Genomic DNA, 24,502 nt, shown 5'->3' on the forward strand with positions numbered 1-24,502 from the left:
TGCAGCTATAGGGCATATATGGTCTCACTCTTGGCTGGAAGCAGTGCTTAAACAATGGAAAAAACACAAACTTTGTCCAAAAACCTCTCATGTTTAACTGTTTTCCACTTTTTCTTTGGTCATTTTAGCCTTTTTGGCCAGGGTGAAGGGAGTATCTGCCATCAAACAAGAAGACAGCCGCATGTAACTACAACGGTGTTTGCTAGTTCACCTTACATGCATTAATGTAATAATGTGGTTAGCGTACTCAACGTTAATTACACACGAACAACATGAAGCTACTCACGCAGAGGAGAACGGCTGCTGCTGCCATCATCATCCGTCATCATTTCTGCTACGCTGACAGGGCTAGGGGCCAGGACTCTCCTCTTCGGGTTTTTGGGGGATGTTGCTAACTCCGGGTCCGATAACAGGCACCACACCCACAGTAGATGTGCACGGTGTGAGGTCTCGCAGCAAGCTATCAAACACGGCGCATTTCTCGGCTTTAAAAAAACCCGCTATGCGTCGCCAGGTGTTTCATCAGATTTGAGGAGTTACCTCCTTTGACAGTATCAGCTTAAAGCACTTGTTGCAGGCTGCTGAGTTTGCATCTTTTGCTGTGAAGTACAGCCAGACTTTTGACCGCTTCGCCTTGGGCATTTTTAATCTGTAGCTCTGCTCTAAAAGAACGTACGTACCTGGCCCCGCCTACTATCCTCGGAAACATAAAATGATTGGCTAGAATTGGCTCAGGAAAAAAAAGGCACCGAAATAAAGCACCGAAATGTGCGCTGCTTTTCGGTCTGGTTACTACCGTTTATGTCAGAACCGGGGCCATCATGGCACCGGACACCGGTACCCATCCCTAGTTATCTTGCTTAAACAATCCAATATCGAGCATTATCTGTGGACATGGAAGTCCATATCCAGGCCATCTTTCTTGTAGAAGCTTTACAGTCTTTCATCAAATAGTTTACACATGATAGGTGATGAAAAAGGAGTGATCACTTCTTAATGCTTGTGGCCAGTTTAGTCAGTGACTGGAAGTGATTTATTTGGTCACCAGCCTCACTGTGCTTTTATCAATCCCTAAAGGCCGAGCGATGCTACCTGTACTCTGTATTTTATTGTTTTTCCTTTTCTTTTTAGAAAAGCCTCAACCTTAAGCAGCCTCAAATGGATATACATGAATAGTTGTGGCTTTTGAAAAATGTTCTTGTTCATGTTAGTGAGATCTGTTGGAACAAAACCAAACCAAATATATTTATGCGGCATGACTGCAGCACGTTTTCTCACACTATATAGGTTGCCTTGAAGACAATATGTTTCAGTAGTCCATATATCATAGGGTAAAGGTTTCATGAGCATTTTTAAACAAGAGCTGAAGCAGGAAAGTGCCTATGAAATCACCCCAAATTCAGTGTTCTATCATCATATCCAACCTCTCCCCTGATTTTGTATTTATTTAGCTATTATCCAATTATGCACATTACAGAATGTGCAGATTTAAAAACGAAACTAAGCTAACAGAATGTAACCATTTCTCTGTGTTTTTACCCTCTGACGCTCCTAATGCACATTAAAAACCATCAGAGCTGCAGTCGTGGTGTCCCAGTGTGGGTAAACATCGCCCACCTGGCCCTCCAGGTGTGTTAAAACAAACTCTACATCTGCCTCATCAGCATCCATCTGTGTGCAGTGTGGCACTACCTCTTCACCAACACTTGGGGGCGCAGTTTCCCTCAGAGACTTGACCGGTTTTGGTCAGATTGATAGAAATTATATTTTTATTTTTTTTATTTTGTTGGTAATGGATTTCTTTTCTTTCTTTCTGTTTTCAGATAGCACCAGACTCCTTGTTTGGTCTTTGTAATATCTTAAGTCAGATTTTTTTTGTTCAGTTTGGTGGGGCCAGATGGTGTTGGACAGGAACCTGACCCAGGTAGCAGTGCCCAGCCCCACCCAGTATGTTTTATTGATGGAACCAGGTAACAGAAGGAGGTGTGGCCATAGTGGAGGAGGTCATCTTGTGTCTCTGTGTTGGATTTTGGGACTTTTCTTGGCACTTGGGATGTTAAATCACCAGCTTGTAAATGTAATTAATCAATGAATGAATGAATGGATGAAGAGTTTGAATTGCTGTTTTGATCAGGTGAAAGGGATTTTCTAAGGCAGCACCTATGTTTGTCTCTCTGGGTGTTGAAGGATGTTTGGATCAAACTCTTCAAGTGTTAATCTGATAATCAATAATCTCTGATGTTTTTGTGAATGTACGGGTCGCTGCCTGCTGAGCAGAAATCATCAATACAAGCTGATCCTGTTCATTCAGTGTGCAATATTGTATCTCATGTTTGGGGAAACTTTCATCTATTTTATTGTATCGACTGTCCTATTGATTAGGATGAGGGGTGTCAATATATCAGTCCGTGGGGTTTTATTGATTTTATTGATCAGTGTGATGGAGTATTCAATTAAACTCATGCAATATCTCATTGTGTTTGTGGTTTCTCTGAATGAACAAGCCTTCTCAGTTAAAATCCACCATCCAATTGCCTGTAGTACTAAACTGGATCGGCTTGAGGGACGTGACCTTCTGCTGTTTGTCATCTCACTGTAAGGTGACTCATAACACTAATGGACAGGTCGCTTCCAGGCCGCTGACTGGACTTCTTTGCCGGCGCAAACGGCCTCCGGACCGGTTTTGTCGACGCCGCTGCCTTCCCCACAGCTGGCCTCCGGACCCGTTCTGTCTCTGTCGTCGGCCTCCGGGTCGGCCACCTGAACTGCTCAGACTTGTGTGTTGTTGGCCCCCGGGTCGGCCTCCTGAACTGTCTCAGTGGAGTCTGTTTTGGGTATGCTTCGATAAAATTCAGTTAAAATGACTAACAGTCTAATGGGAACAGTTGCATGTTATGGACTTGCGCATCAGAAGCGCATGAGCAAACATGTTTACATTCTTATTTCTAAAGCTGCGTCCACAAGAAGCGATTTGGTCATTGCACATCACTTTGCAGCTGATAACTGGTTACTTGCAGACATGACAGGTGACTCTCTAAAATATTTACCAGAGCCATTGAATGGAGAGTCGCACCATGTAAATGGACTTGTTCTTATATAGCGCTTTTCTACTCTGTCTGAGCACTCAAAGCGCTTACACAATTAATTCATTCACACCAGCACTTCTTCTAAGCTCTTAAGTGCTAAGTATCTAACATTCATGCACATTCACACTCCGATGGTTAGTATTTTGCCCAAGGATACTTGGCATGCAGACTGGAGCAGCCTGGGATCAAACCACCGACCTTCTGGTTAGTGGTTGACCTGCTCTGCCACCTGAGCTACAGCCGCCCCATTCACACCAATGGACATTTCTTTTCTTTTTTTTATAGAGATGGGGTATGACATAGCCTGGCAATACTTCCAGGAAGTTAGCAGCAGACACAAAAATTTGAGATGCACTTTTAAATGGAAAGGTTTTAAAGAACTATATGTTATCAACACAGAGAAATCAGAATGACTTGTAAAATAGATTATAGAGTTATTCACCCATCAATTGGTAGAATTTTGACATGCTAACAGAAAACATAATCTTAACCAGGAACAACAATATAAATTACTTTATATTTGTTATTTCATGCGACATTATGAAATCAGAAGAAAATATATGTTTTACTGGACTGAGTGAAATATTATGAACATTATGAAGTTGTCTGCTCTGCGTAAACGTATTTATCCAGTGATATATATGACCTGCCATGTTATAGGATGTAGGATTATAACGGCACAAAAATTAATGATAAAGCTTCTACTTATGTGAAACATGGCTATAAATAAAGATTCAAGCATATCTGATAAGTTTCATTAACAGTTTTGAGTCTTTGTGCCATGCTGACAGTTAACATCTGTGTTACGTCACAGCTCAGCTGATGGCAGAGGACTCAAAGTGAGACTAAAAATATAGGGTTAATTTAAAATTTAACACCAGCTCTGAAAACATAATCACCCAAGATTAAATGGGGAACTATACTAAATACTTTTTATGCTTTATTTAGCTGTGTTAACAAAACTAATCCTGTTTCTTTATTACACACACTGATAGGAAACAATGACAGACTTTATATAACATCAGCAATTAATTGATTTAAGAAGGCTAATAAAAACATAAAAATCAGTTTAATGTCTCGATGCATTTACCTGTCTAGTTTAAGATGACTTCTGGTATGAATTAGTGTCAGATTATTGTTTGACAACTTAAGGAAGAAGAATTGACAACACTGTTCCTTGAATATTTTACTTATATTTACACAAAAGATTATGCTACATGCACGGAGGTATAAAAACTATTGTAGATCAATACATTTATTAACTAGTAATGTCTAAAAAACACAGCTCTGTCTCCCTATGCTCAAATATTCCAGATGTCCTTGATGTCTACATAAACCACGTGACTATCCCACTTTCTGGTGTTTACTACTCTAAACACAGCGTTTTAATCTGCCATTGAATTAATATTTGAATCTAATTATAACCCCAGTGTACTGCTGAGTTCAGCCACTTTCAGTAATCTGAAAGACAGAGTGTTTTCCTTCGTAAGGACCACATTATATTATTATCGTATTACTCTCTTTTAGTTTTAACATGATTTTATCTGTAATTTAAAAAAAAAAAAACGTGGACAATTTATTTATTTGCAGATGGTGGCCTGTATATTCCTTTCATAGCGGAGGATTTGTGGGCTGAGAGTGTTAATCTGAGGCCTGTGCATCCTATTAATAAACAACCACCGGATTTGTTTCCAGCTCAGACTGTTTCTGGCATAGAGAGTCACACCTGGCACCAACCACCTGTTCTGACTCATCTGAACATTTTATAGCAGCTGGAGAGTTTTCATAGAGGGATAAGTCTAATTGTCCTATAAAGTTCAATTTTTTAAAGGATTTTGGAGATGTTCAACTTATAGATGTGTGCTTATTTGTTTAAGTGTTTAAATGTCCACCAAATAACCTGCTGGATTCAGCTCGAGTAGCCCACAAACGATGGAACTGGTTCAGTATTACTCAAACTTTTAATTGTTGTTGTTTCAACACTATAAGGTTAATCTTGTGGTTTTACTTGGAGCATGATTATGGACACACTGTGACCAAGCTGGAGTCCACCTGCATGGCAGAATGAATCCAAAACAGATAAGGATCACAGAAAACAAAATTAAACCCCCCCAAAACTGACATCATGTAGTTCATCTTCTCACCAGCAGAGGGTGATAAAAACTCTGAGGAGTTATTGATATCAGAACTGTATATATTGATCTGATCAGTACGGAAGTTCATGTTTCTTTGACTGGATCAGTTTTTAAAGGAGATATTTTTATAGAACAACAGAAACATGAGAGATGCTGAATGTCTTTAATGATTTATACACTGAGTACTATTGTATGTCCACTTATTCAGTCGTGGAGCATCCATCCAGTCTCTCTGTTCTTAGGATTTGACAGTAAATGAAAGCAAGAACCATGCAAATGTGCTCTTAATATGAAAATCTGTTCCTGTTGAGAGCTTCCTTCCTGTCCTACTTCCATCACAGCTTCCAAAAATGAGTGGAACAGTAAAAGCATGTGGAGAGGTTGGAAAAATCACATTAAGAGAAATCAAACATTTGGATTCATTTTAACAAGCTCAGACTTGTTGAAAATACAGAGGAGCTGGTTGTGAACTGTGCTTCAAAGAAACACAACATACTGGTTGCGGTGGAGGTGTGGTCCCTGGCTCAGCTGCAGGGGAGGAGTGGTGCAGTGAGCTGAAGAGGGCGGTGCCACGGAGGCAGGTGAGAACACAGCGTGTGGCATTTGGACTGATGACGGCCTTTTCCCTTCTTAGTGATAGAAGAGAGATAAAAAAGCTGAGACCAGCGCTGGCCAGAGTGTGTGGTAAATAAACCTGACATGTGTGAGCACACCCATTGTGTGCGTGGAGTCCATTCAACACTGTGATACTCACTGTGAAGCTTTAAAGGGAAAAAATACAGAAAAACAAAACGTGGATCCTGGAATAATCATAGCTTCCATCTTTAAAAGCACTGGAGAGGAAGAAGTTTGCAAGGAATCATTTAGAAAAGTTTAAAACATCAACTGATTGAATCCATGAATCTGAAAACGTGTTTCTGAGTGAGAGAGACAGACATGTACAGACTGAACTGTTCAACAGTCAGAGTGTTTCTCTAACAGGAGGACACTCTTTACACTCAACTCAGCACAAAGACACTGAGGAACCACGGTAGTATGAAAATCCCCACGAATCATCCATGAGCCCTGCGCCAAACCCAGGATAAAGAGTTTCATTGAATGTGGTGTTGAAGGTGTGGAGGTGGATCAGAGTGTCAGAGGAGACTCTGTAGAAGGACAGAGTGCCAGCAGGACAGTCCACATACACTGCTACTCTTGTAGAGGGGGAGGAAGAGGAGGAGATGGTTGGTATTTGGCTTTTATTGTGCCAGACAGAAAGAGGATCATCATCCGTGCACTTCAGACTCCAGGACTGATCATTCCATCCAAACACACAGTCATTAACCTTTCCTTTCCTTCTGATTCCTCTGTAACTCACTGATATCCAAACCTTTCCACTCCACTCGACTTCCCAGTAACAGCGACCACTCAGACCATCTCTACACAGCAGCTGAGGACACCGGTCAATAAATCTGTCCATATGATCAGGATATGATTGAACCTTTTCCAACACATATGTCACCTTCCTGTTGTCGTCAGACAGTTTGAGGTTTTTATTTACTGTGTTTGTGTCGATTGTGAGTTGACAGGAATCTGATGGAGAGAACAAACACAATCCAGTTGCAGTTATTGATCCATCATCTATTTATTGATTGACACTTTGATGATGACTCCTGACATCAGAGATGTGAATCAGTGATGTGACAGTTTGAAGATGGTTGAATGTGTGCTGCTTTGTTTTCATGAATCACATTAAAAACACACTTACACTTCCTCAGACCTGGTGTCAACCATCGGACTCCAGCAGGCTCCACCCTGAAAGGAGGAGGGGGGTCAGACCAGCACAGTTTCTTTCAGCATGCACACATGGACATTACATGTTATCATGTTATCGCTATGGCTGAAACTGCTGATCATTTGGACTGATCCTGGCTCTGCCAGTTTTTTGAATCAGTTGTTGGATTGGTTGTCACAGCAATACATTTATATAGTGAAAGCATGGCTCCACCATTTTACTGATTGGTGTATTGATAATAAGAAGAGTGCTTCAAGTGAAGAGAATATAAATGATTCTCTTCATGAGCCCTTGTTTTATAGTAGGAGAAGTTTTCTTTGGGAGAGAGAGAGAGGTTTCTTTCTGATATATATTCTATGAATTTATTGTAAAACAGCTGTCTGACATCATTTTAAAAAACTTGTAAATTCTACAGTAAACCCATCAATTTCTGCTGTTTTCACTTTAGACACAGAGAGCTGTGTCATTGTTCATCTCAGAGTCACACAAACAGGCAAGAAGCAAAGTGTTTTCAGCTCTTCCTCCTCTATCAGGCATTCTCTCCATACCTGAGAGTGTCCAGTCTCCATTGTGGATCCTTCAGTCCAGCTGAGAGCATCTTCATTCCTGAGTCTCCTGGATGATTGTAGCTCAGATCCAACTCCTTCAAATGAGACGGGTTAGAGCTCAGAGCTGAAGCCAGAGAAGTACAACCTTCCTCTGTGATCAGACAGCCTGACAGCCTGTGAACACACAAAACAGAAATTAATCTGTGAACTGTTCCCTGAAGGTTTTATTTTTAAATATTGAGATACAATGTCATCCATAAGCCACAATCCACAAGAGATGAAAACAGTAGCCTAAAATTGATTTATAAAGCAAAATCCTACAATATTAAGCATTGACTTTCAACATTTACATAGTCCCCTGTGAGCAGCACTTGATGACAGTGAAGAACACCCTTTAGGACATGACTTTCAACAGAACCAGACTGAGGGACGGGCAGCTATCTGCTTTGACCAGTTGTAGAGTAATTAGAAAGGAGAAAAGAAAGAAAGAAGTCTTGAGAGATCAAAAATAACAAACAGGACAAAACACAAGCTACAGGAGAGGACAAAGTTCTTTCTAGTTTAGTATCAACAATTTCAAGATTCACAGTGTTACTGTAATGTTGATTTAATGTCATCCAAAGGAAGTATCTGGTGAGACGCCATGTTTCTAAGATTTTCATTGTTGAGTACAATAACCTCCGTTGTAACTATATTTAGAACCAGCTATTAGAGGTCATCAAGGTGTTTATGTCCTTAAGACATCCCTGCAGTTTAATTAACTGGTGTGTGGCATTTGGCTCAGTGGATATATAAAGTTGGGTATCATCTCCAAAGCAATTAAAATGTATGCTATGCCTTCTAATAATATTGCCAAAAGGAAAGATGTATAAATTAAAACTGGCTCCAGTATGCAACCCTGTGGAACTACATACTTTCACAGGGTTCAAACCATTTCTGTTAATACCAGTGATGTATTCTATGTGTCTGTAGTAAAATGTAATGATCAAGGGCACTAAATGCTGCACTTTGGTATAGCAAGACAAACACAGTAAAGGTTATTATCTGAGGCCATAAGAAGATCAATAGTAACCTTCAATAGTGCTGTTTCTGTGCAATTATGAACTATAAATCCACACCCATTTTACAGCATCTCTTATAATCATAGAAAACAAGTTGTGATTTGTTGCAAATAGTGCAAATTATCTAACTTATATAATTATAACAAAATAATTGTCTATAATTGTTTATAACTGGGAATAGGTGTCATTTGAATTTTTACAATATTGAAATTCTGAGAAATGGATTCTGTAAGGTGAAATTGATTAACATTTTTCCAGCTATACCAAAGTCATTAACTCTTTATTACATACACAATCAAGAAGTTGCACAAAGGTTGTTCATATTCTTAAATGGCTCTATTTGTTGTTATTTAATCCAATAATCCTACAAGTGTAATTGTATTGTTTAATGGAGTGTAGAATGTGGAAAAGGCAGACACTAAAACAGACATTCACAGTAGTGAAGTGCCAGTGAGTAGTGAGGCCATTTTCTAGGGCTCTGGTGGTGTTAATCTTGATCTTCCTTGCACAAAGGAAGGTTCCTAGTCCTGGTGGAATTGGGCTTCTATTGGGTTAATTTGAAAAAAAAAAAAAAGACATCACTTGATTGGAAATGACAGGGAATAAAAGGAAAAGACCATATTTCACCCATATTGTCTCCCTGTGAAATCCATAAATGATTTTAAAATCCTTCTCTTTACACATGACACTGCCCACTTCTCTCTTTGACAGCAGACTTATTTTCTAGAGTTTCTGAAAGTAGAAGAGGAGGCACACCCTCTCTCAGTTATGCTGTAATAGGGTTAGGATCCTAGGAGCTTTTCATGATGTACTAATCCTCTTCTTTACTCAATCCATTTTATGCTCTGTGAACAGCTCTATAACATTTAATTATTAGTAAACATTTAAAAAATGGTTTTCTCTTGCCAAGTGTGTCTTTGTCCCCACTCTCTCTGCTCTCTTCTTCTTTCCCCTTTTCATATGTGAAATGATCATCAGTTGAAAAGTCTGAATCCTGACCTGAGAGTTTCCACAGTACAATCTGGACTCTCCAGTCCAGCAGATAGAAGCTTCAGCCCTGAATCCTGCAGGTCATTGTTACTTAGGTCCAGTTGTCTCAGGCTAGAGAACTGGGAACTGCGAAATAAGGACAGCACTTCACAGGTTCTCTCGGACAGATTACATATATTCAGTCTGAAAAATTATGAACAAGAACATAATAGCACTGGTGTTAAAGCATATTCAAGGTACAACAAGAAGACAATAGATTTGGCAATATTTCAGGACCAGCTGAAATCTTCATTGCCTTATGTTAAAATAAACAGAAATGTGGCAGTTTTCTGTGACTTAAAAAAAAATACTAAAACTGCAAAGCCACAAGAGAAGATAGGTTAAGTTCAATAATTTAGCCACAATAACTATTGGCAATTTTGGTCTGTTGATGAAAAACAAAATGTCTCTTGATGTGACCTGAGAGTTTCCAGCATACAGTGTGGACTCTTTAGTCCAGCGGACAGAAGCTTCACTCCTGAATCCTGCAGGTCATTGTTACTCAGGTCCAGCTCTCTCAGGCTACAGGACTGTGAGTTGAAAACTGAGGAGAGAGCTTCACAGCTTTTCTCTGTGAGGTTACAGCCTCTCAATCTGAAAAATTATACAAAAGAAGGCTTTAATTAAAGTGTGTCTATGGTAGCCAAAAGAGTTACTATATTTAGCAATATTTATTCTGTTTTGTTTTGTCAGTGGGGTTAGATTAATTGGTAATTCTACATTGTGAATGTGAGTGTGAATGGTTGTCTATATGTGTTTGTCCTGTGACAGACTGGTGACCAGTATAGGGTGTATTCTGCCTCTTGCTCTATGGTAGCTGGAATAGGCTCCAACACCCCCTGACAAGTATAATCAGAAGAGAATGAATGGATGGATGGATGGATGGATATTTTGTTTTAGGACTAAGTGAAATCCTTATTGTCTTGTGGCCTTATGTTAAATAAGTTAGAAATCTTAAGTGTGAAATTGATCCTGACCTAGACTGAAATGCTAAAAATATAAAGATGCAAAAATATGTAAGTTAAACTTAATTAGCTATGTTTAATATTGTATATTTTTCTCCCATAAAAACAAATCACCTGAGCTAACCTGATAGTTTCTAGTTTACAGTGTGGACTCTCCATTCCAACAGACAGAAGCTTTACACCAGAATCCATTAGGTTATTGTTACTCATGTCCAACTCTGTCAAACTAGAGGACTGGGATCTGAGAACTAAGGACAGAGCTTCACAGCCTTTCTCTGAGAGGTTACACACACTCAGTCTACAAAAAAGAAGAGAAAGAACATCTGATTAGATAAATTCAAATGATGAATACAGATGAGCCAAACAGCACAATTCGCCAGTTAATTAAATGCTATCCTGGGACAAATCTTAAATAATTTGAATTTGTTTAGAGAAAACTAAATTCTTTCTTTCTGTCTAAATGGAAACCATTGAGTGAAAGATACATTTATTGATATTAGTTCAGCACCAAATGGCAAAGGCATACAGCCCTGTCATTGGTGTTTAAAGGACTGGAACCATGTTTTTTTTGGGGAACATTTATGTAGTAGGTGCTTGTTGTTCACATTCAAATTGTTTTTGAGAGACTAAAGAGGGATAGAATTTCTCCTGTGAGAACCGCAATGATTAAGTTTCTCAACAAATTGTCTAACAAATGTATACTAATATGACTAAGTAAAGATACAAAGATCGCCAGAAGAGCTTTTGCTACATTCAGGCAATGTAAACGCACAAGCAATGTAAACACTGTGATTCAGTTTTAAGCTTGTTTGTTTTTGTCTTCATTTTCCTGATATTTAAGTAAATTAATATTTTAAAAAAACTGAGATTAAATCATTTGTTGGATTTTTTAATGTTGCTAATATCACAGTTAGGCATGCATAGACTCAACCTCAAAGTGTGTGGACAAACCAGTGGCTACAACTTGAGGAAGAACATTTTGGAGAATTGAGCAGAGACTCCCGTGTTAGTAGGATTTTCTTGTGCTCAGGTTTAGTGTGTTGGAAGTAGGTTGTTGTGTCCAAATGTGTTGAGCTCCTTAAATGTTTTTCTTTTTTCTTCAAAGGTAATAGAGGATTTAGTATATGTTTATCAGAGTAAAACTCAAATTTTAGTGTCCACAATAATAAAAAGCTTATCAAAAATACATAAACGACTTCAGGCTGTACCAAAATTAATAAAAGTAATTTGATAATATGGTAGGATATGGACTTGTGATGAAAGAAATCACTGACTCAACCATATTTTGTAACAAAAGGGATGAGCACAAATATACTTACAGAGCTTTGTTGGACGCTTTTACCACTGGAAGCAGCTTCAGAAGAGCCTCCTCTGAAGCAGAGTATTTCTTCAAGTCAAACATGTCCAGATCTTTTTCTGATGACAGTAAGATGAAGGCCAGAGCTGACCACTGTGCAGGAGACAGTTTATCTGTGGAGAGACGCCCTGATTTCAGGGACTGTTGGATCTCCTCCACTAGAGAACAATCATTCAGTTCATTCAGACAGTGGAAAAGATTGATGCTTTTCTCTGCAGACAGATTCTTTCTAATTTTCTTCTTGATGTACTGGACTGTTACCTGATTGTTTGACCACTTACTTCCTGCTTCTGTCAACAGACCTCGTAGAAGAGTCTGATTGGTCTGCAGTGAAAGACCCAGGAGGAAGCGGAGGAACAAGTCCAGGTGTCCATTTGGACTCTGTAAGGCCTTCTCCACAGCACTCTGGTGGATATACTGGAGTTTTGGTTTGCTAAATAATTTAGACAACATGGTTGTTGTTGGTTGTTCCTCTTCCAGCAGATTGACTCCAGAGTTGATGAAGGTCAGATGGACATGAAGAGCAGCCAGAAACTCCTGAACGCTCAGATGGATGAAGCAGTACACCTTGTACTGGTACAGTCCTCTCTCCTCTTTAAAGATCTGTGTGAACACTCCTGAGTACACTGAGGCTGCTCTGATATTGATGCCACACTCTGTCAGGTCTGATTCATAGAAGATCAGGTTTCCTTTCTGCAGCTGATCAAAAGCCAGTTTTCCCAGAGACTCAATCATCTTCCTGCTCTCTGGACTCCAGTGTGGATCTGTCTCAGCTCCTCCGTCATACTTGACATTCTTCACTTTGGCCTGAACCACCAGGAAGTGGATGTACATCTCAGTCAGGGTTGTGGGTAGCTCTCCTCCCTCTCTGGTTTTCAGCACATCCTCCAGAACTGTAGCAGTGATCCAGCAGAAGACTGGGATGTGGCACATGATGTGGAGGCTTCTTGATGTCTTGATGTGGGAAATGATCCTGCTGGCTTGCTCCTCATCACTGAATCTCTTCCTGAAGTACTCCTCCTTCTGTGGATCAGTAAACCCTCTGACCTCTGTCACCAAATCAACACATTGTGGAGGGATCTGATTGGCTGCTGCAGGTCGTGTGGTTATCCAGAGGCGAGCAGAGGGAAGCAGATTCCCCCTGATGAGGTTTATCAGCAGCACATCCACTGAGGTGGACTTTCTAGGGTCACTCAGAAGTTTATTTTTGTTGAAGTCCAGAGGAGGTCGACACTCATCCAGACCATCAAAGATGAACACAACCTGGAAGTCTTCAAAGCTGCAGATTCCTGATTCTTTGGTTTCTGTAAAGAAGTGATGAACAAGCTCCACCAAGCTGAACTTTTCCTCTTTCAGCACATTCAGCTCTCTGAAAGTGAATGGAAATATGAACTGGATATCCTGGTTGGCTTTGTCTTCAGCCCAGTCTAGAGTGAACTTCTGTGTTAAGATTGTTTTCCCAATGCCAGCCACTCCCTTTGTCAGCACTGTTCTTACTGTTTGATTACTTGCAGTTGAGGCTTTAAATATGTCTTCTTGTCTGATTGTTGTTTCTGGTCTGTCTGATTTCCTGGATGCTGTTTCAATCTGTCTGACCTCATGCTCATCACTGACCTCTGCAGTCCCTCCCTCTGTGATGAAGAGCTCTGTGTAGATCTGATTCAGAAGGGTTGGGTTTCCTGCTTTAGCGATCCCCTCAAACACACACTGGAACTTCTTCTTCAGGTTCAATTTAAGCTCACATTCACAAAGTGGAGAAAGCACTTCTGAAAAAATACAAGTAATAAATTCAAGTAACGAGTTGTGCATAACTATCCAAAAATTCCAATTGCCTGAAGACTAAGTATAAATGTTCTATTTATCCACCGAAATTTTTTGAAATTTTAAGAGAAATCCCCTTACGATTCCATAGACGCTCAGCTAGATCCTCCTGCTTCATTTTCTTCAGGAACTGCACTGCAATCTTCAGAATAGCCCCTCTCCCACTCCTCATCTGCTCTTCATCTTTACTGTCCAAGGTCCCATCTCCCTGCTGTTTCACTGAACATTCTGGGTTATCTGGACTCAAAAGTCTCTGGATTTTCTTCAGCTCCATCTTCACAAAAGTGATGATGTTGTCCTCCAGCCGCTGTAACAGAATACTATACAAATGACCCAATCAGACCCAATCATGGAGCCAAAAAGCAGAGCTATGTTGAAGATTTAGGATAATCCAGAAATCCACAAAGAGCAGCATGGTGATATCTGTGACCAGCATAGCTGTAAAAGTAGTTGTTATATATGTACAGACCATAAATATATTTTCCAGACATGTTTGATGCTGCTGGGCAGACTGACCACTGGGAACCTCTGAGCTCTCCCAGTCCACTCTGTGGAGAAATCACGAAAAATTAGATCAAGCACTGAATTAAGGTCCAGGAAATTCCACTTTGACAAAGACAGTTATCCAGAGGACTCCTGTAATTGTAAAAGTTTACTACTCTTGCTGATGCGACTAAGAAGCAACAGCTCAGTTTAGTGTTTTTCTTTGAGTTTAAGTTCTTGCAGTGTTCTGATAAGCTTTAATGCTCAGCAAAGTTCAAGTTTGAAACGTTAAACTGTATGTCAGATTCTGGAAATATCAGTCAATCTTGGTTTTAATCTTGTTCAATCTTGTTTAAATCCTTACTCTTGTCCAAGAAGTTGAGTCTTTTCCTTGAATTTAAAGTACCACTTACAGGGAGTGCAGAATTATTAGGCAAGTTGTATTTTTGAGGAATAATTTTATTATTGAACAACAACCATGTTCTCAATGAACCCAAAAAACTCATTAATATCAAAGCTGAATGTTTTTGGAAGTAGTTTTTAGTTTGTTTTTAGTTTTAGCTATTTTAGGGGGATATCTGTGTGTGCGGGTGACTATTACTGTGCATAATTATTAGGCAACTTAACAAAAAACAAATATATACCCATTTCAATTATTTATTTTTACCAGTGAAACCAATATAACATCTCCACATTCACAAATATACATTTCTGACATTCAAAAACAAAACAAAAACAAATCAGCGACCAATATAGCCACCTTTCTTTGCAAGGACACTCAAAAGCCTGCCATCCATGGATTCTGTCAGTGTTTTGATCTGTTCACCATCAACATTGCGTGCAGCAGCAACCACAGCCTCCCAGACACTGTTCAGAGAGGTGTACTGTTTTCCCTCCTTGTAAATCTCACGTTTGATGATGGACCACAGGTTCTCAATGGGGTTCAGATCAGGTGAACAAGGAGGCCATGTCATTAGTTTTTCTTCTTTTATACTCTTTCTTGCCAGCCATGCTGTGGAGTACTTGGATGCGTGTGATGGAGCATTGTCCTGCATGAAAATCATGTTTTTCTTGAAGGATGCAGACTTCTTCCTGTACCACTGCTCGAAGAAGGTGTCTTCCAGAAACTGGCAGTAGGACTGGGAGTTGAGCTTGACTCCATCCTCAACCCGAAAAGGCCCCACAAGCTCATCTTTGATGATACCAGCCCAAACCAGTACTCCACCTCCACCTTGCTGGCGTCTGAGTCAGACTGGAGCTCTCTGCCCTTTACCAATCCAGCCACGGGCCCATCCATCTGGCCCATCAAGACTCACTCTCATTTCATCAGTCCATAAAACCTTAGAAAAATCAGTCTTGAGATATTTCTTGGCCCAGTCTTGACGTTTCAGCTTGTGTGTCTTGTTCAGTGGTGGTCGTCTTTCAGCCTTTCTTACCTTGGCCATGTCTCTGAGTATTGCACACCTTGTGCTTTTGGGCACTCCAGTGATGTTGCAGCTCTGAAATATGGCCAAACTGGTGGCAAGTGGCATCTTGGCAGCTGCACGCTTGACTTTTCTCAGTTCATGGGCAGTTATTTTGCGTCTTGGTTTTTCCACACGCTTCTTGCGACCCTGTTGACTATTTTGAATGAAACGCTTGATTGTTCGATGATCACGTTTCAGAAGCTTTGCAATTTTAAGACTGCTGCATCCCTCTGCAAGATATCTCACTATTTTTGACTTTTCTGAGCCTGTCAAGTCCTTCTTTTGAGCCATTTTGCCAAAGGAAAGGAAGTTGCCTAATAATTATGCACACCTGATATAGGGTGTTGATGTCATTAGACCACACCCCTTCTCATTACAGAGATGCACATCACCTAATATGCTCAATTGGTAGTAGGCTTTCGAGCCTATACAGCTTGGAGTAAGACAACATGCATGAAGAGGATGATGTGGACAAAATACTCATTTGCCTAATAATTCTGCACTCCCTGTAGAGATTGATCCTTAATTCTAGTCAGAATATAATCAAATAAAGGTCTAATCAATATGATGAATAAGAAAAAAATGGCCAACCATTGAAATGATTCCAATACCTGACTTTTAACTGAGATTTTGTGCGGAGTGGTATGTTTAGTACTAATGCTGATATTGGTCTCAGAGAGTCTCTTTGTGTAAGGGGTGATAGGAATGAGAGGGAGGAATAAGTGAGACACTAAGAAGGCTGAAGAATCTCAGAGAATCTCTTATTTTACAATGTATGATTTAAAAAACAAGTCATTGAGAGAAAAAGTATTCCTATATAACTGAAATAAAAAGGGATAATGTTGAAATCATAAAGAGTGATGATATGCATGTGTGACTGAGCTAATGAGAAATTATGTTGAAGTACCCTCAGCATGTTGGGGCTTTCTCTGTATTCTTGTAGGGTTTATTACCTCACAATATGAAGCAGCAGAGTAAATAAAACTGAATTGAAATTATTATTATAATAACTAGTGAAAACAGTCCACAATACTGTTTTCACAGATCAAAAAAGACTTCTGTAGAGACTATGGCATTGTTAATGTCAAATGAAGTCTACACAACCCCCAAGGAAATGTTGTTGCAAAGCATGCTTTTCAGATTGACAAACTTATTCTGATAAAAAGAGGATCCACTGCTAGAACTGATATGCTACAGAGCAACAGCTATAATACCTACTGGCAATAACCCGGCTGAACTATTCATGGGACTTAAAATCTATCTACTCTCCTGTCACACAAAGGGAACCTGATTCCAAAATGGCCAGATAAAACTCTAATCAGATGCAGAAATTATGATACAAAACAACAAGCATTTTAATTCAACAGGAGACATGGAGTGAAAGACCTGCCTCCACTTCACTTCTCAGCAAGAAATTAGACATAACAACAGAGTTCTTGTCAGAAACACTTTAGGATCGGTGATGGACATAACAAAACACTTCAAGGAAATAGAATAATCTGTAAACCTGGTGTCAGATCTTTATGTTACAGTCATTTTTATAAGAAGTTACTGTTTTTTAAAACAGAAAAGTTTAACTAATTAAGGTTACACATTAATATCAGAATGCTACTGTTTAGTAAATGATAACTCAGTTTTGTATAAGTAACTCAGGTCAGTTTAAAGGGAGTCAAGGAGGCACATAAAAGAGTTAGAGTTAATCATGCATGTGAATAAGATGTGCATAGAACTAATAAAGTGAGGTAGTGAGTACAAAAAACTATATTATTCTCTTTTCCTTTTTTCTGTTTTTTTAGCAACTTCACAGGTCCTTTTTGCTTGTATGCTTGAAGTCTGTATGGACATCCTTATCTAGAACTATTGTACAGATTAGAGATGGCACGATACCACGATACCACTTTTTTATGTCCGATACCAATATCATAAATTTGGATATCTGCCGATACCGATATGAATCCGATATAGTGTGTTTTTTAATCAATAAAACTGTTTTTTTAATATCTTGCTGCATTTTGTATAAGTTCATACTCAAGTTTAAATAAACAACAACACTAAAGCTATTTTGTTATACTTGTATGTAAAAAATACACTGCGCCCAAAATATTTCATAGTTCAGCAATACTGATCAGTCTAATAAACTTAAACCTACTCCATCCTCCCTATTCTGGTATTTTAAAGAGTACTTAGCAGAAATATTAAGCAACCTAACTAATAGGGTTGCAAACTCCCAGCAAAAAAAAATAGGGAACCACCCCCCACCCTCCACCTCATGATGCTTAATCGATGTAATCAACTTTAATTTGATGCAGGGTGAAAAAAAATGCACAGAAATAAATTATTTTTCAAGAATAATTAAATAGATTCAACATCTTTCTTCAACAGAATTGCAGAATTCACAGATGGTACCTTCCCAAAGGAAAAAGTAGTATAGCTTACTAGGGTATATTAGACTTAACAGTTACTATATACAGTAATGGACTTCTATACATTTTACATCAGATTAAAACTTTGGGTGTAAGATTCAGATAATTATTTATTAAAAGCTAGACATTTTAAATGAGAATAAGAAAGAAAAGTATGTCTTTGTGCCCCCTTTTCCCTGTTCATGCCCTATCGGCCCCCCTGGCTAAACTTTGCTAGATCCGCCCCTGCACAGTTACCAGCCCTCAGCTACGTAGAAAAGGATCCTGGTGTAGAAAGTAATATTAAATAAATTCTAACAACAGCTTATCAAGCGTAAAGGTGCTGCTGTTGTTCAGCCGCTGGTTTCCTCTTTCTGGTGCAAAGTGGGCCAAAAACAAAGAAGAGAGACAGACTCCCGACAGAAAAGCCGATCAGCTGATCATTAAGCAGTTTCACGATTGAAGTAGCGGCAGGAGAGGGAGGGAGAGGCAGTCGCTCTATATATCGGTTGTTAAGCTTAACATGGGAACGCTTTACAAACATTCAGAGATGAACTTACACACTTGCTTTACTTCTCTCTGGGATAACTTCCTCGGAGATGAAATGCCGGATTGCTCGAGGCTACAAATACACACAGCCGCTCTATCACGTGAGGCATACTGCTCTGACGTGCTACGGTTACACCATGTCGCAAGTTTTGTGAGGTGTCTTTCTGATATTTAATGGATCGGATTACATTTTTTATTTCTCGCCGATATCCGATCCAGTAATTTAGGTCAGTATCGGACCGATACCGATACATAATATCGGATCGGTCCATCTCTAGTACAGATACAGTAGTTCTTTTTCAGATACAGTAGCAATTTGTATGAAAACTAGATTTCAGTGGATACTTCTTGATAGTTCAGGGTAAAATCAATAAGGATATCTTACATTATACAGTATACAACACAACATAAATTATAGAAGAAAAAATGAGGATAAACATTATTCTATGTTTGCTGAAGTGGAATTTCAGTTAACAAAAGCTTTTAAGAGACGATTTATATGGTATTAGAGAGAATGATGTGTTTGGACTAAAATTTGTATACGATAACAATGACAGGAGTTTATGTGTACATGTTAGACATGGTTATTAAAATAAAAGAATCCCTTGCTCACTGACTTCCATTGAGATGTAGTTTAGAGACCATGACACAACATCACACAGTTTATTCAAATCAGAAAACCAAACTGGAGTTCATTAAAGAGTTCATGTAGCTAACAGATTACCTCTCTGCAGCAGATGGTTGATGTCCTTTAAAGTGAATGAGGCGCTCTTCAGACCAGTCACTCTTTAAAGACACACAGCTGGGTTCAGCTCCAGGTTCAGCAGGTCTCCCATAGATCCTGTTAAACAGAGAAGAAAAGTATACTTTTCTTTTCCTGCTATAGAAGCTGATGAAGACTTAGAAAACCTTCATCATCCAAAAGAAACAATGATTTGCAGGCTGAGCATGAGGAGAAGGGAACTCCAAACTAGTGTTGACAGTGTAACAATAGGACAACAGGTGACAGACAAATAGTCATTTACAGTATGCAGAATAATTGATAATCTTACTACGAGCAGTTTGAGTTTAAATATAAAGTGTGTAAAATCTGGCTGCTGTTCACTTCTCCAGTGATAATGATACTGAAATGAGTTGTTGAGGGTATCCAACTTTTCTGTTGGTTAGTGCTGATGGTTTTGCCTAGTTTGCTCTTAGCCAGTGTTAGTGAAACTTTTTTTTTAAGTAGATCTAACATTCTTGGATTCTGAAACTTGGCGAAGAAAATCTGATAGCTCATGAGACTATTATTAAAATGTTTATCAGAGGGAAATTGTGATGTGTTCAAAACTCGAGCCTAACATTAGCTGACATAACAAGTTGGCTTATAACAAGTAGCTGTCGCTTAGCTGGCTCATGGTCAACTGTCCAGAGAAAAGAGGGTTGCATGTTTAATCTGTTCATACATATTTTTGTTTATTAGAGCCCTAACTTCAGTTCAGGAGATGAGAGTTGATGTCAGGAGGAAGAGGATGGCATTTTATCCAAATGCAAGTTGCACCGTCTTTGTCCTTCACATTTCTGCTTCTTTGGTGAATGGGACACCTCCTCAGATGATAAAATATAGGTGTGATCCATCATATCTTGAGTCTGAAGATGCAGACACAAGTTAAAATGTGTCTCCATGGCATATGAATGCCTTTAAATTCTCTTAAATTCTCTCTGTCTCTGTCTATTAAATAACATAAAAAATGACTGTCTGGACCTTTAAATGTACATGTTGAACATGGTCTATGGAATTAAGGAATTACTCACTCATTAACTTCCATTGAAATGCAATTTAGAGACCAAAACAACATCTAGACGTTCATTTAAATCAGGAAACCAAACTGACAGGTATCAAAGAGTTCATGTTACTGACACCTCTCTTCAGCAGATGGTTGGTGTTCTTTAAAGTGAATGAGGCGCTCTTCAGACCAGTCACTCTTTAAAGACACACAGCTGGGTTCAGCTCTGGATTCAGGTCTCTCATAGATCCTGTTAAACAGAGAAGAAAGGAGTCTTTTTTAAATTTCCTGTTACAGAAACTGATGAAGACTGAGAATACCTTCATCATCTCAAAAACTGATTTAGATGTTGAGCATGAGCAGAAGGAAACTCCAAACTAGTGTTGGCAGTGTAACAGAGTGTTACCCACAGTAAACACCACCATTTGCACAATTGCAGAACTACTGATGGTCTTACTATAAGCAGCGCAATTTCAAAGTTATAGTTTTTATAACTTTCCCACCACATGTCAGTAGATTGCACATTAATGTCAACTGATTTCTGTTTTTTTACATCTCAAAATCGTACACGTGCATGATCCTAAGTATGGTGGCAGCTGTTGGGCAAACAACTCCGGCTGCCATTCATCTGTACGTAGGCTGCTTGTAGGCTGTTAGTCTGCTGTTTATCTCATCCACGTATATTTACTCAGATACGAGTCAATGAGTCAGTGAAGGTCACTTCTGTCCAATGACAGTGATGCTGAGGTGAATTAAGGGTATTCTTAAAATTCCTATTGGTAAATGCTGCTGTTTTTGCTGCTGTTAGCCAGCATTGGTGGAACTTTCTTTAAAGTGAATATTACTGTTGCTGTTAAATGTAGCACCATGGTCTTGGAGAAACACCGTCTCGTTTCACTTTATACTGTGCCCACTGTTTAGGTTGAAATGACAATAAAGCCACTTGACTTAACTTGAGTTGACAAATATTGTTGAATTTAGGCTCTTATTGAATAAACTGTCAAATGATGTGAGAATGTAAACTGCTTATCAGAAGTGGGACCTTTAGGACACTGAAGCCTAACATTAGCTGGCATAACATTAGATTATAGCTAACTTTTTTTGTTGTTTCCCAGCCTGTTGTCCGCTATACAGAGATGGAAGGGTTGATGGAAGGAATAAATGAGCATGTTTGTGCTGTTTCTTGTGTGTTAGAACCTGATATCTGTTCAGGAATTTTATTTAGATGTCACTAACATCTTACTAAAATGTTTTGCTTTTCCTTCTCACCTTAGTTCTCATCTCCTGAACTGACGTCAGGGCTCTAACACGCCTTCATGTTTTCATTTCTAATTCTAATTACTTCTAAGTTTATGAGAATGCATTACTTTTTCATAAGAACTAATAACACACAAATCAATGTATATTTTTGAGTACAATAGTCTGTTTTTATATTAACTGGAAAAGACTAACTAGACATTTAAAGCACATGTTATACGTGTACATATTGGACACGTTTTATAGAATAAAGCGATTCCTCGTTCAGTGACTTCCTTTGAGCTATCAAAGAATTCATGTTACTAACAGCTCTCACCTCTCTGCAGCAGACCGCTGGTTTCCTTTAAAATGAATGAGGCGCTCTTCAGACCAGTCACTCCTTAAGGACACACAGCTGGGTTCAGGTCCAGGTTGGTTCCTGTGAATAATGATGGATCAGGGATGTGAGTGCTGAGCTGTGACATGGAGAAGAGTCATGGACAGTTAGAGATGTCATCTCACCTCTGAGCTTTGGTCTGGCGCTCATGTTCCACACACAGAGTGGTTTTAGAGGGAGGGCCTCCCTCCTCTCTGTCCTCACACTGATCCATGCTGCTGAATTCACATCCACATCACCCGAGGTGGCAAAAGTACAAACTTTCTTTACTAAAAGTAGAAGTACAGATACCTGGGTTAAAAAATACTCCAGTAAATGTTGAAGCACTGAAGCAGCTCCATCAAGGACAATCCTATTAACATTTTTTTGTACAAAGGTAACTGAACCTTGTGCTGTGTCAATATGATAATAAGCTCATATTTGTACAAAAGAATACATACATTAATCCAAATAAATCCAAATTAAGTATAATGAATATACTTAGCTTGAATCTGTTATTCAGGACACCTGCAGTGAAAAAGGTTTAAAAAAACCAAACTAACAAACAAACAAACAAACAAAAAGAAACAATATGTATGCTATATTTATGCAATTAAGTGAATAAATCTAAGCATCATCAGCTTAAATGCAAATTCATCTCTACTACACTGGATGCAACGTAACTTTAACACTGAGCACCAAAGGCCACCATGCACCAGTCCAACGCAGTGCTTTACTAAAAATTCACCACATTAATGTGAGCTAACCTGTTTGTTCTGCACAAAACTAGGACTTTCATGCAACATCTGAATAACAAAAGTTCGTATAGCTTTGTTTGTTTTGCAGGACATATTCCCAAATGAAAATACATAATTCATCAAAACATATTGTAAGCATTAAATCTGCAGTTTATCAAGCAGTCCTTACCTTTAAATATAACCTTCTTTCTTCCTCTTCTGTCCTGTATTTTCTTACATCTTTCTCCATTTCTGAGTGAAGTTATCTTGTACTCTTTTCTCTTCCTGTGAAATACAGCAGCTAGACCTTTAGCTAGCAACACACTGTGCGACAAACTGCACACAAACAGTTTTTGTGTTTGCTGATGTTTGTTCATCTGATAGAAAATTTGAATTTGAAATGAGCTGCCACTAAAAAATGTACTGTTCTTCCATCCAGTAACGTTCAGGATTAATGTGAACATCTAACCACAGATGCTACTGAACATTGGTTACATCAGCTAGCTTCCAATTAGCATCTAGATTTATTGTTTTTCCATCAAGTATCAGTTAGAAGCTCCAGCAGCTAAAGGTCCTATCATGAAAAACAAAGAAATCTATCAAACCCTTACAGCAGATATTTTCACAATGATACTTTAAAACAGAAATGATCACTAATTACCTGAATATTTAGGATTTGTTTAGTGTTACTCAATTATTCAGTTTATAACACATTACAACTAACATTTATTTTATTTTGTTTTGAAAGGACTGAAGGTAAAACAGCAGCACACTGCTGTGTGTGACTTTAATGGAGAGACAACAGTTTTCTTCCAGGAAACAAAAACACACAGAGTTTGTTTTGTGACGAAATGAATCAAACATCAGCTGTTCATCAAACTGTTTGATTCCAGTCAATCAATATATATCTATAATCATGTGGCTTAGTCTTCAAATACAAGAGTGATCCAAAGTCTGCCCTGAAATAAGAGCTAAACAAACATTAAAGAGCAGAAACAAACAGTAAAGTTCCTAAAGACAAACTGTTAAAGGAGGAAACAAAGCAAACTTACAATTTCTTCAAATAGAGACACGAACAAGAAGCTTCTGGACACTAAACACGAAGAGATAGGTGAGATGCTTCCTGGAAGGAGTTGGGACTCCACCTGAAGCTCAGGTATGCATGTGTGTGCATGTATTGATTTTTAAATCCCTCCTCCTGTCTGAACTTGAGATTTTGTCGTTTGCTGTCAGTTGCGCAATATTATAAATGTTTGTTCGCTATCAGTTTTACTGATGATGCATCAGGAATGTCCTCACGAGCCCAGACTTGTTACAATAATGAACACAATACATGGAGTGAGGAAAAATACAGCACAGATAGAAATAATACTATATAGTTGGGAGGAAACCAGAGTTAGCAATGTTGCCAAGAATATTTCTCTAGAGCAGAGGTTCCCAAAGTGTGGGGCCCGCCCCCTAGGGGGGCGCAGAGCCATTGCAGGGGGGGGCGCGGTATGAAAAGAAAAAAAAATAAAAGAGCGCTTGGACACTGTGGACAGGTTTTTGACGGGGCTCCCACACAAACGCAAAGCAGGAGATGAAGCATCGCCAAATATGTTTCCAAACCAACTTCCTTCCAAGCCAAAGACAGGAAAATATGGTGAAGCATATCTTCCCTTTGGCTTCACCTGCACAAGTGCCAAGGTAGGTCTCCCCTGCAAAATTAGTT

The 24,502-nt window shown here is 39.0% G+C and overlaps 1 protein-coding gene across 3 annotated transcripts; it reads right to left on the bottom strand.

The window, feature by feature from the left end:
* Window positions 1–5,365: 5,365 nt before the first annotated feature.
* Window positions 5,366–23,942, bottom strand: LOC100700998 (NLR family CARD domain-containing protein 3). 3 transcript variants are annotated; one of them, XM_019351661.1, is made up of 15 exons: window positions 23,844–23,942; window positions 22,982–23,076; window positions 22,201–22,344; window positions 22,016–22,117; window positions 20,579–20,692; window positions 19,401–19,517; window positions 14,246–14,324; window positions 13,858–14,083; window positions 11,918–13,721; window positions 10,723–10,896; window positions 10,054–10,227; window positions 9,604–9,777; window positions 7,544–7,717; window positions 6,969–7,015; window positions 5,366–6,793 (listed from the first exon to the last, which is right to left on the bottom strand). In XM_019351661.1, exons 3-15 carry the CDS (start codon window positions 22,287–22,289, stop codon window positions 6,225–6,227), a joined length of 3,843 nt encoding a protein of 1,280 aa, XP_019207206.1. In that variant the 5' UTR covers window positions 22,290–22,344; window positions 22,982–23,076; window positions 23,844–23,942; the 3' UTR covers window positions 5,366–6,224. The 3 variants fall into 3 exon arrangements, with proteins under 3 accessions (XP_019207206.1, XP_019207207.1, XP_019207208.1); XM_019351662.1 differs by lacking the exon at window positions 20,579–20,692; XM_019351663.1 differs by lacking the exons at window positions 9,604–9,777; window positions 10,054–10,227; window positions 10,723–10,896.
* Between the last annotated feature and the right edge of the window lie 560 nt (window positions 23,943–24,502).

This window comes from Oreochromis niloticus, linkage group LG23 (genome assembly GCF_001858045.2).
Source record: "Oreochromis niloticus isolate F11D_XX linkage group LG23, O_niloticus_UMD_NMBU, whole genome shotgun sequence".
In the NCBI taxonomy this organism is placed as follows: Eukaryota; Metazoa; Chordata; class Actinopteri; order Cichliformes; family Cichlidae; genus Oreochromis; species Oreochromis niloticus.